A 12,428-nucleotide genomic window follows, 5' to 3' on the forward strand; every position below is an offset into this window, starting at 1 on the left:
AACCAAGCTCAAGGAGGAGTTCGATGAAGATCTTGTCCTTTGTGTTGTTTCGTTCTAGTTGATCAGTAGTGGAGCCCAGTCGGGACGATCGGGGATCTGTGTAGCATTTGGGGTAGTCTTCTTTTATTTTGGGTTCCGTAGTCGGACCTTGATTGTATCTGGTTGATGTAATGCTTTATTCATGTAATTGTGTGAAGTGGCGATTGTAAGCCAACTATGTATCTTTTTCCCTTATGTATTACATGGGTTGTGTGAAGATTACCTCACTTGCGACATTGATTTCAATGCGGTTATGCCTCTAAGTCGTGCTTCGACACGTAGGAGATATAGCCGCATCGAGGGCGTTACAACTGCGCACCACCTCTTTCAAATCCATTTTGAGACGACGACGCAGGCATTTTGCCAGCCACTCATCAAGATGCGTATTGGATAGGAACAACACATCCGGACCACTTTTCTTCTGAATATTGAGCAGAGCCCGGGCTGTCGCCGCCCCGGAAAGGTCGCGCCAATTATAGCTTAGAATTTTCATAGCGTCCGATCTACTCTCGAACTAGTTGATTCAGTAGATGAACAAACACAAGAAAACCTACTGTAATCGGAATGATACGGAAGGACAAAAACCGATCACAACACCTAGCTGGGCAAAGGAGTTATGCCGGGACAGACTACTAGCTTCGCGAGACGCGCGCCGGGAAGAGAAACTGTGTAGGCGACTGAACTTCAAAGCCGCCAGGTAGCAGACCACAAAAACAACGACCAGGCTGAAACCTACTCTTCTTCTCTCATCAGGACATCAAGCTCGCAGTTTCGGTCAAGAGAGGCCCATGACCCCCACGAGGAAGAGGTTGGACAGGCGGCCACTGCCGTGGTCAAGCCCTAGATCGCCTTGCAATCGCTAGTCATCGTGAGGGAAAAAACGTTTCGTCCCTATAAACGTTGGCGCGTTGGAGTTGCTCGAATCGATCATCTGATTTGTTTAGTCCGGGTGTAGATACTCTAAAAATATCAGTTCCACTCGCATCCATCCGTTCATCCAGCGTCTAGTCCGAACGGGGGTGAGTGAATAATCCAGGCTTTATTTTCCCCTTACGTTGTTTGTCTTCGTCTTCTCCTTCCTCCGTCCTCCCCCAAACCGCGAGACATCAGCAAACCCTTCTCCAAACAGAACTCTCCGCTCTCGCCCGCACCGCGCTCCAGTTCCCGCCCGCAGCACCATGCTCATCGCCACCTCGTGATTCCTACTCCCCGAACCCGCACCCAAAATTCGCCATGGCAGCGTCGGAGCGGGAGGCCGGCCTCCTCGCCCGCGTGGCCGCGAACCACCTCTTCCTCGCTCAATTCGAGCCCATGCGCGCGGCTCTACTCAGCCTCCGCCGCCGCAGCGATCCCGATCTCGCTGCAGACTTCCTCCGCGCGGTGGTCGCCTCGGGGGGCCGCGTCCCTGGCGTGCTCTGGTCGGCGCTGCCCGCCTGCCCCTCCTCCTCCCACCTCGCCTGGCTCGTCGCGCTTGAGCTCGCTGCCCTCCCTTCCACTCCCAACCCCGAGTCGCTCCGCCTCAAGGCTGAGTTTCTCATTCTTCTCCAGCCCATAGCTGATGACCCTGCCACCGGCGTCGATGCTCGGGGAACGCTCGTGAAGCTGCTGGATTTGGGGGTGGCGAGGCTGAAACGCGAGGTCGACGGCTATGGGGAACCTGTCGAGGAGGTCCCGGTCACCGAGGAGGATCTGAGGGGGTTGTGGGGGGTCGTCCTCGACAATGCCGAGCTGTTTGACGCCCTGTGTGCGGGCGTTTCGAGGCAGATCGGACTGGACTCGGGTTTTGGTGTAAATGTGCTCCTGTGGTTGCGACGTAGCGTGCAGCTCGCCCACTTGGATGCCATGAAGGCGCTTGTCATGGCTGGTGACGTCGAAAGTGCTACTGGGCATATACGGTTCCTCTGTTTGGAGAATGGCGTAGAGGAGGACAGTTATAAGTAAGCTCTATTGCAGCACCTTTTGTTAATTTCCAAATACGAATCCGGTCATCATTTCCTGTGGAACATCTCGACATATGTTCGATAAAGTTGCAAGCTAAGAATTTAACGGACATCTCAAGCTGGCATGGTGCGGTTGATTGTAGCTTTAGGTACAATCTGTATTTGTGTGATTGCCCATTAAGAATCCGTGAAACATTCGAGCTAAATTACAGCCTTGAGTTAAGGTCCATGTGTATGTCATGGATGATCTTTCGTAGTCCCATTCCATATCAATGTCTCGATGAAAACAGTGAGCCCCTGTACTCTTGTGGTTATCTATGTTGGTACTGGAATTTGCAAATTACAAGTTTTAGACATGCTTGTTTACCATCACTCATAATGATAATAGTTCAATGGGCACAGTAAATATAGACCAGGAAAGTAAGATGATATACTCTTACAGTGACTAGTGAACTGCTAACCACCAGGTGTTATCCAAAGCAATGTTGTCAAATTTTAATGTTGCATCACCATATTTGCGTTTGTCATTTCAGATTAACATGTTCAAGTGTGTGGTGATAGATTTGGATATGATCAAATGTTCAATATTTTTTAATATAATTTCTTTGTGCAGGGTTGTCCTAGGTGATGTTGTGAAAAAGGGTTGGGAAAAATCATCAAATTATTTTGGAAAATGGTTTGAATCGCGTAATAGAATCATTAAAATTTATGGAGAAGCACTTCAGTCAAGCAGTCCCCAGCTTGTTCAACTAATTCAGGTAAATGCAAAATTTTCATTCTTACTGGTATGGTTCTTCCATTGAAGTAGGTTACCACGAATTTGGTTGCCTGTTCATTTTTTATCAGACTTCCATTACCCGTTGATGACATGTGATCATCTACAAGAAGGGAAATTTGATTTACTATTGTAGCTCACAGAAATTCAAGATCATTGAACACTCTGAATCCCAGATTCCGAGCTTTATTCCTTCATCATTATTCTGTGCTTTAGTTGAACAATAAATTAATGCCGGTGGCCAGTTGTACCTTCCTGTGTTACTTCCTTCTCCATTGTACCTAAGAACATCCACATCTCTTATCACCTAATTTAGGTGCTAAGATGGACACATCAGCTCTCTCTGTAATAATAATTTAGCCTCTACCCTCGCATTTGTGGCGCTGATGCTACCTTATCTATCTCCCCTTTAGATTCTACCCAGGATCATCTGATGCGGATGCTCTAGCATATTGCCAGTATTTAGCTTTTGGAATGATTATACATTCTTGGTTTTAGATGGCTGATGCTAATATCTTTTTTTTTTGGCTACTGATACCAGATCATTCTGGATGACATTCTTTCTGAAGAATTTGAAGACCACAGTATCTCTGATGCTCATTGGATGCCTCTTCCTTTCAAGAAGTTTCTGGAAACATTGTGGTTGGAGAGGGATGCTGATTCAGATGACAGGACCATTTTGACCGAAGCTATAGTATCCTGCAAGAAAGATCTATTCCACTATTCTCGACTTTCTGGAAAGCATGTCCTTGAAGTTATCATGGAAACTGCTCTATCATTAATTAAGAGAGAACAGCTTCAAGAAGCTGTTAATGTATGCTAGTTTTCAGTGGGATACTGCCATTTATTTATTTGTGGATCTGCTATGAGCACTGCAGAACTGATTCTGCTAGTTTTCTGCCGCATTAACTTCTGGCAAGTTGCTTTCTGCAGGTTGTTTCTTTATTTCCCCTTCTTCAGCCATTAGTTGCTGTATTGGGTTGGGATATTCTGAAGGGTAAGACAGAACTGCGGAGAAAGTTAATGCAGTTGTTCTGGACAAGCAAATCCCAAGCTCTGCGTCTACAAGAATATTCACATTACCGTGCACAGACGGACGAGGTACTTCCTTTTCTCTTGAATCATCTTGCCTCTATGATATTGTTAGCAAAAATATGTGAAGGATTACGAGTTTTCTATTGGCAGACATCCTGTGAGGAGTACCTATGTGACCTGTTGTGCTTTCATCTGGATCTTGCATCCTTCGTTTCCAGTGTGAATTCTGGGCACCCTTGGAATTTGAGGAATTCATTGTTGTTCTCCCAACAAGAGCAAGATTCAGTTGTTAATGCAGAAACATTAGACCCTTTTGTTGAGAACATGATACTTGAGCGGTTAGCTGTTCAGACTCCCATGAGAGTGAGTTCTCTTATCTGAATTTGTGATCTCATTTTTTATGATTCTACATGTGGCCATATGTTTATCAGTCCTTCACACCTTCTATGATTGCCTCGTGTACATTTTGGTCTCCCATGTTGGTTGCAAAACATTTGGTTTCCTAGTTGATAGTTTGATGCTCTTCTGATTTATTTTTTTACTTGCAGGTGCTGTTTGACGTGGTCCCAGGAATAAAGTTTCAAGATGCAATTGAGCTTGTTGGTATGCAGCCACTTTCTTCAACAACTGCAGCTTCGAAAAGGTTCACAACCAACTTTTCTTTGAGACAGTGCAGGAGTGCTGCATGTAAATATATTAGGTTATGAAAAAAGGTCTTACACGCACGAGGGGAGTGACCGATAATAAGTTTGAAAAAGTAGAACAAAAACACACTGTACACTCAACAGGAAAAAAATAACCTCCTGCAGCTAAAGCCGCTCATCTCGCTAGCCCCAGTCAAGCTTCAGGATTTGAAGTGTGTTGCACTACTCGACGATATGAAAGTGTCCTTCACAACCATTTATGACATCACATTTTTAACTGCTATGCTGTATTAACATCGTAAATATCATCTTCTTTACTTCTATCATTATGCTTCATGTTTCCTGCAAGCATAAAGATTTCCTCTTCTTTAGTTTTTGACCTGAGCATTCCTGAGGTGCCTTCTGCTACTTTGGTAAATGCCGTATAACATCCCCCCCCACCCCCGCCCCCCAACAAAAAAGCACACACGCAGAGGGAGAGAGAGACAAGAAAACTCACGGGATTGTTCACTGATGAATTGACACTATTGTTCTTGTGAGCAGTTTATTTCATGTGGGCTTCTTGTACCTATGGCAGGATGCATGACATCGAGCTGATGCACATGCGATATGCTCTACAGTCAGTTGCCCTTTCTTTAGGGGAGATGGAGAAGTGTGCAGGTGATGGGAATGAGCACCATTATCACATAGCTTTGTCATATTTGAAGGAGATGCAAAATTTTATGGAGGCTATCGAAAGCACTCCACGAAAGGTTTGGCTCTGCTTTGTCATATTGATATTTTGAGGAGTCATGCTAGAATGCTAGTCTTGAAAGCTTCAGAGAAGTCGTCTGTTGAACAGTTGAGCTTCATTGGGCTACTTTCCTTTGCAGATTTTCATGGTCAGCATTGTATTATCATTATTACATATGGACGACACTATCAAGTTGCCGCAAGCTGCCCCCCCAGAGTGTTCTGTCAATCATGATTATTGTGATAGTAATACTGAATCTGAAGGGAAGAACATGGTGATATCTTTTGTTGGACTTCTGCTTGACATACTTCGACATAATGTCCTATTTAAAGGCCCTGATATGGACCAGTTGCCAAGTACTGGTCTGTCACCTGCTGGCAGGCAAGCATTAGAGTGGAGACTCAAACATGCCAGCCATTCCATTGAAGACATGGATTGGCGTCTATCTGTTCTACAACGCCTCCCACCTCTGTCTGGACGACAATGGAGTTGGAAGGAGGCATTAGTCGTTTTACGTGCCGCTCCTTCCAAATTGTTGAACGTGTGAGTTTTCTGTTCTGTACATTGGTTTCTTGCTGTATTTTACTTTATTCACTTTATGCATCCTAAGATCAGGCTTTAATGTGGGCTCTTTGCGCATTACCCAGTATAATTACCTCACATATTTGTTCACTATATTGAGGTCACATGGTGTTAAATATCACTGTTTATTCTCTGTGCTTCTTGTGGAACTTCTGTAGTTCTCTCTCCCTGTGTGTGTGTGTGTGTGTGTGTGTGTGTGTGTGTGTGTGTGTGTCACATGGTTGTGAAGTTCATTGGAATTTTTGACAGGTGCATGCAAAGGGCAAATTATGGTATAGGAGAGGAAGCTGTACAACGATTTTCTTTGCCTGCTGAGGATAAAGCTTCTCTTGAATTAGCCGAATGGGTAGCTGGTGCATACAGAAGAGCATTGGTATGCCTTTTCTTGCCTTTTTTTTGTTTCTTTATTGGTTGAGATGAAGTGATGTGGTCCCCTTTTTTGTCCATGCACATGTAGCACATAGAATTTTACACTTATATAGGCTCTTCCTCTCCCCCCCTCTCTCTCAGTAGAGGGAAGGAGAGATGGAAGGGGAATGATTGGAAGTGCGGTAGTGGCAGAAATTTATGATTATAACTTATAAGTGCCAGTCACAGAAGAAGTAGCAGAGGGAAAGAGATGTAAAGGAATTGAGAATGTTTGACTGCAATTCTAGGATGTCACTTTATTCTTTGACTGGACAGAGTGCATATCAAACCATTTTGCAATGAACTTATATTAGAATTTTTCGATAGGCAGATATACAATCTTGTGATCTGCTATCAATCTACCTCAGGTGAATACTTGATTGTGGCAGGATCGAAGGAAAAATGACAAATGGGTTCTGTGCAGTACCCCCACTTCTTTTTTGCTTTCTTCAGAACAATTAAATGTCGTTTGATGTTACAAAATATTTAAGGTTGTGCCAAACTTTATGTTTCTTATTTCCGTGTTTTATGCCCAGGTTGAGGATGCTCTAAATCGGGCCACAGACAACCCAAATGTTGCACGCGAATCAGATATTTTGTCATTCCGTGCTCAGCTTGGTCCTTTAACTACGGTCAGGATTTTAAATCATGATCTGCATTTGATGTTGTTAATGATAGGTATTTGTAGTATTTGACCTGACAATAAATCTGAACTGTCAGATTCTGCTTTGCATTGATGTTGCTGCAACTTCTGCTAGGTCAGGGGATATGTGTAGATTTCTTCTCGATGAGGTAAGCGTTGGCTGTCATGCATTTCTACATCTCGGGCACTCACTTTTGGTACAGTATCTACTCCCTCCGTTCACAAATATAAGATGTTTTGGATATATCAATATGGACTACATACGGATTGAAATGAGTGAACAAACTCACTAAAACATGTCTACATACATCCGATTCAGAAAAAGTTAGAACATCTTATATTTGTGAACGGAGGGAGTAGTTCATTGTGTATATCTTCACTCCTGCTGTTATACAATTTCTGGTGAAAAGTGTTAGGAAAGCAACTTAACTTTATTGAAGGCCCAAGGGGCATATATATATTACACATGACTTGAGGTGTAAGGAAACTAAACATAGACTAATAAGGACTCCTAGACCAATACTAATACTCCTTAACAAAAAGATGGTTTTAACTGATAAATTTTTGGAGAGCTTCCTGTAACTATTTTTGGTGGAATGATAGGCTCTCCATTCATTTTTGCCTTGTATGATTATGTTGCAATCTTCCAAATTTGAATTTTTTGGATTTCTTAGTGATTGATTGGGTCATAAACACGGATTGAGTCTCGTCCTGCATTCTGTACTAGTGCCCGTAAGAACACTACCCGTCTGGTCCACATTCCTAGCTACCCACCACCCACGCCTCATGACGCCATTCCCAGACCTGGGTATCTGGTGACTAACCAGAACGTACTTTGCCTATCTCTGTGTTTTGTTTTGTTTAATTTGGCATCTGTTTTTGCTACAAGAAAGTGTGTATGCTATCTTATGCCATCTATGTCAATTCTAGTTGCACAAGCTAGCCAAGATCAGTTAGGTAACCATATTGCTTTTAGCATAGTGCCATAGTGTGTGTAGACTGTCAATCTTGTAAAGAAAGTGTATAACCTGACGTTTTCTTCTTCTCATGTACAGGCTACAAGTTTGTTATCTGAAATATTTCCAGGAACCTCCCCAAAAATAGGTCCAACTTATTGGGATCAGATTCAAGAAGTTGCTATCATATTAGTGATAAAGCGCATCCTTCAGCGCCTGAGTGGCATTTTAGATCTGGTGAGTTTTTTATTTTCTTGTGCCTATCAGTAAATCATGCATGGTTCATTTTCATTATTGATTTTCTTCCTCTTGTGTACCATTTGTTTATTTACTTGAGCAAGATGTTTGCGAGTCTTAACGTGCAATTTCAGCATTGGAGGATGTACCAAAGGCCTCTCTCAGTTCATTACATGTTCAGTAGCATAATCTAATGCCGTACCCTTTTCTTTATAAAACAGTATTTGATTATTTTTATGGCTTTGATTTTAATTATCATACCAAAGAAAGATATCTGTGATTATGATGCCCTACTGTCCCATGTTTAACAAAGTGACTTGACTATGTAGTTATTTTTTTAATACCTAATGCATACTTTTTGGTGTCATCTAGGAAGGTCGTCCATATCTTCAAGTAGTCTTTACCGAAGTGAGTGCCTCTTTGTCAACTGAATCTAGCAGAGTTGGACAAAAGCAACGTCCACTTGGACTCCTGCATCAGATGATTGATGATGCCTTCAGAGGAAAGCGTCAGTTCTTGAATGGTAATGCCTACTTTATTCAGTTGAACTGTAATTGTTGTTGCGATTATGTTCTAGAGGCATTTCTGAACTTTTCTATTTCAGGTAAACTTCACAATGTTGCAAGAGCTATTGTTGATGAAGATTCGGATAAAACTTACTCGAAAGACGGTACCAAGTCAGAAAAAAAAGATGCTTTGATATCTGAAAAAGGTACAGTCCTTGGTCATGGACTTAGAATCCTGAAGCAAGCATCTAAGACTGACCCAACAGCTTCAAGTGTTCCTGAAAGCAGTTCAGACCACAAAGGTTCTACAAACAGATACTTGGGTCATGTATCTACCAAGCCGTCGACATACTTATCAAACTTCATAATATATATTGCAACCATTGGTGACATAGTTGATGGAACTGACACGACTCATGATTTCAACTACTTCTCATTGGTGTACGAACGACCAAAAGATGTAAGCTCCTTCACACGCTGGGTAAAAAATGTACCGTTTGTCCTTCTCTTTTACTTCTTCCAAAAATTACATGAAAGACCATAGCAAATTGTCCTCTTTAGAATGACATTTACTACTAATAACTGGAAACGGAATGCTGGTTGTATTTGTAATCACCTAAAACAAATAACTAACACCTCCTTCCCAAATTAGTTGTCTTAGATTGTCTAGATACGGGTGTATCTAACACTAAAATGTGTCTTGATACATTCGTATCTAGACAAATCTAAGACAACTAATTCGGGACGGAGGGAGTACTTATTAAGAAACTAGGTGATACCTCGCACGTTGTTGCGGGAACGTTTTGCAATATATTCAGTTAGAATTCGTTGTATGAAACACAAATATTTAGAATAATAATATGAGTACTAAAGCTGGGAAAAATATATGATTTGTGGTGTTTGATTGTTGTATAATGTAAATAACATAATAGAATGTAAATTCTCATGCATGTTTGCATGTTGAGGTGGCTTTTTATTATGCATGATTGCATGTTGTGGTGGACCATTCTCCATGCATGTTGAATGATGAGGTGGCATACTTGCATGTTCAGAGAAATAGGCTAGTGGAGGCTAGCTATTTAGATATAGAAGATTCCTCCACCTACATGTTTATTAATTCAGTTACCCTATAATTCACTTACACTAGTCGAATGCCCCGCGCATTGCTGCGGGAGTTTGTATAAAATAAAAACTGCGCTGAACTAATTAACCTAGGTATTGTCTTTACGGTTTCTCCTGTAGCAAGATAATTTTTTAATCAATATTTTACTAATAAATGTATATCTCTATATATAAGTTCAAAATTCGACGAAAACAAAAGAAAATGTGCATGTATGCGTCACTTTCCTTTCATATATTACTAGAGTATCAGGTGCATGCATGTGTCAATTTTTTGATTAAACACTATTTAGGTTGCAGTTAGTACATGCGATTGGTCCAACAGCTCTTAATGATCGGATGCCTATTGTGGACTCATCTAGTACATCCAATGGCTAAATTAATTTGAGTGATGTGGCTTAAGAAGAAGCAAGAGAATTCCTAGTAGTGGGGGCTAGCTATTTAGATATATTCCCATATTATTGAAAAGGGGAGGATTGGCAGGAAGAACTACCTATATTTAACTTCAAGAGTGGGGATTTGCACCCAAGGTCTCAACCAGGGACAGAGCTAGGAATTTTATTTGAGGGGGGCCAGTGAAACATCTAAAGCATTGAGGGGGGCCATACATAAGAATTTAGTGGTCAAATTCATAAGTCCACGTACTACTTAGGGCAGTTTAAGATTTTTTTTACAGCATGGGGGAGCCATAAGTGGATGAATAAGTTCCCATGGCTTCTAGTATTTTGATATATCTTTGGCCGCTGTGAACGTGGAACCTCATGGCTGAACAAATAATAAATAAATATTAGTTATCACCTGTAGGTATTCGTGGGATTTTGTCTATGAGCTTAGAGCATCTCTAATCGATCCCCTATAATTTAGAGAAATAAACGGCCGAGTATTCTTTAGAGGAGTACATTTGCTCTTCTAAAAAAGTGTCGTTTCTAACCGCCCCCCTAAACTTAGATTAGTAAAACTTACATTTGGCTCATACATTTCGTCAAACAGTTGTTATGCGCCTTCGCGGCGAGCGGCGACGATGGTGACCACGCTGGAGTCATGAGTCCTCGTCCGCTGCCGAACGCATCACACACATCGCACGTTGCCCGCCTCATCGTGTTGTTGCTCACTGCCGCACGCGCTGCTTGTGCTCCCCGGGTGGACGCCGAGCCGCCCGAGTGGTGGAGCAGCCTGGGGTACCCGGAGGGGCCATCCGCTCCATCCTCATGCCCCGCTTCCTCCGGTGGCCGGACTGTGAATCCGTCGCAGCCGCCGCCGTCAAGGCCAGCTCCGGTGTGTCCGGTAGGTGGCCGTGACCGTGGATGCCGCTGCCAAGGCCAGGGACAAGATCGCACACAACCTCCTCCACTGTGGCTTCGCCGGCTCCGACTACGGGAGGAGCACCGCCGGGCTAGGGACAACGAGGAGGCGCGTCTCCGTGGTCGGAGACGATGGAAAGGACAAAAAATAAAGAAAAAAAGATCAGCGGAAGGTCGACGGTGCTGCGGGGTGTCGGCGGTGGCCGACGGAGGCAAGGAGGGCGGCGCTGGAGTGGATGCGGCCGAGCAGGGCAGAGCGGTGGGCGAGAATGGAGGCAAAAATATTTTACTCCACGGGTGGGCGGACGAGTATCTTTACTCCTCGGGGAGGCCACGGCGGATAAATTACCCTCCTCTAACCGTTATAAGGGATCGGTTAGGTGCCAGTTAGAGGAGGAAAACAGAATCTATCCTCTAACCTATATAGGGGAATGTTTAGAGATTCTCTTATGTAGTAAAATATTTGCAACCCACGTTAGTCTAGCTTGGCAATGGTCAGCTCTATTCAATGTGAATTTCTTCAACAACATTAATACTGCGTAGAGACCCTCACCAATCAGTGCAAGGCAACATTCATAATGTGGAGTATGGTTGGAGCGAAGGAGCTTCAGGCCTTCACATGGCAGTGGTTGTTGCGTTGTATCACCTTTAGATCTTTGATTTTTTCATGTTTATTCAGTCACGCGCTAAGCACCGATACGGATACAAGTATCGGTATCGGGCCGATACGGATACGTAAATTCGCCATTTTGAAAAAAATGCCAATACGGGGATATGTTTTACTATTTTTTAATTCAAAAATAAAGTATATAAGTGCATTCAGAATGTCAATTGTGACCTTTGTACATGCATGGATTCCATGGCTCTCTGCCTTCAGCAAATGAGCAGAAACAATAGAGTAGCTACTCAAAGCAACATGACCACACTAGTTACATTTCCATTTAGTGTTCCCCTCCAGGTGATTTCTCTATAATCGTGACATGGCTCCACAATGGTGCCCTTAGATTCGCAGGTACAGCACGAGGTTCAGCAGGAGGAGCCATCTGGAGGAGATGAATATGAGATCTTCGGAGGAGAAAGAATAGGAGATGAGCTTGGCTGGGCAGGGAGGGGGCATTGGTGAGGAGGAGGAGCTCGTCGCCAGGTAGCCGCCGCCGCCGCTGGTGCTGGGTGAGGCGCCGCCTGGTGTGAGCTTGGGAGGGAGGAAAGAAACTGGGAGGGAATGGATGGGGGTCATCGGGGGAATCACGAAAGAACCAATGCTGTAACTTGCTTCATCCGGCATTATAAGATCAAATGTCTTCTTTGAGGTGGCACAAAGACGAAAGTAATTAGTTCAACAAGGCCGATGATAGAAGGGCTGGGCCTAATTAATTGTTCTGGTATAGAGATGAATGAGAGGATGGAGATAGCGCATTGAATGGTTTGATACCCTCTTTACTGGGCTGAGTGGGCTCTTAAATGGGCTGGGCCGTGCCCAAAACGTATTGGCAAAGTATCGGGATTGTTT

At 43.4% G+C, this 12,428-nt stretch overlaps 1 protein-coding gene across 2 annotated transcripts in view; it reads left to right on the forward strand.

Moving 5' to 3' along the window:
* The first annotated feature begins 1,081 nt into the window (after nt 1-1,081).
* Nucleotides 1,082-12,428, forward strand: part of LOC119268296 — a 30,165-nt gene continuing 18,818 nt past the window's right edge. The window contains exons 1-14 of one of the 2 annotated variants that reach the window (XM_037549885.1): nt 1,083-1,976; nt 2,593-2,737; nt 3,296-3,568; nt 3,688-3,855; nt 3,940-4,152; nt 4,338-4,432; nt 5,011-5,185; nt 5,306-5,709; nt 5,998-6,121; nt 6,693-6,788; nt 6,877-6,948; nt 7,855-7,992; nt 8,365-8,515; nt 8,597-8,958. In XM_037549885.1, the coding sequence (XP_037405782.1) occupies nt 1,273-1,976; nt 2,593-2,737; nt 3,296-3,568; nt 3,688-3,855; nt 3,940-4,152; nt 4,338-4,432; nt 5,011-5,185; nt 5,306-5,709; nt 5,998-6,121; nt 6,693-6,788; nt 6,877-6,948; nt 7,855-7,992; nt 8,365-8,515; nt 8,597-8,958 (3,120 nt within the window). In that variant the 5' untranslated portion in view covers nt 1,083-1,272. Of the gene's footprint in view, nt 1,977-2,592; nt 2,738-3,295; nt 3,569-3,687; nt 3,856-3,939; nt 4,153-4,337; nt 4,433-5,010; nt 5,186-5,305; nt 5,710-5,997; nt 6,122-6,692; nt 6,789-6,876; nt 6,949-7,854; nt 7,993-8,364; nt 8,959-12,428 lie in introns of both variants that reach the window. The other variant, XM_037549884.1, reaches the window with a different exon arrangement.

Source organism: Triticum dicoccoides, chromosome 3A (assembly GCF_002162155.2).
Source record: "Triticum dicoccoides isolate Atlit2015 ecotype Zavitan chromosome 3A, WEW_v2.0, whole genome shotgun sequence".
NCBI lineage: Eukaryota > Viridiplantae > Streptophyta > Magnoliopsida > Poales > Poaceae > Triticum > Triticum dicoccoides.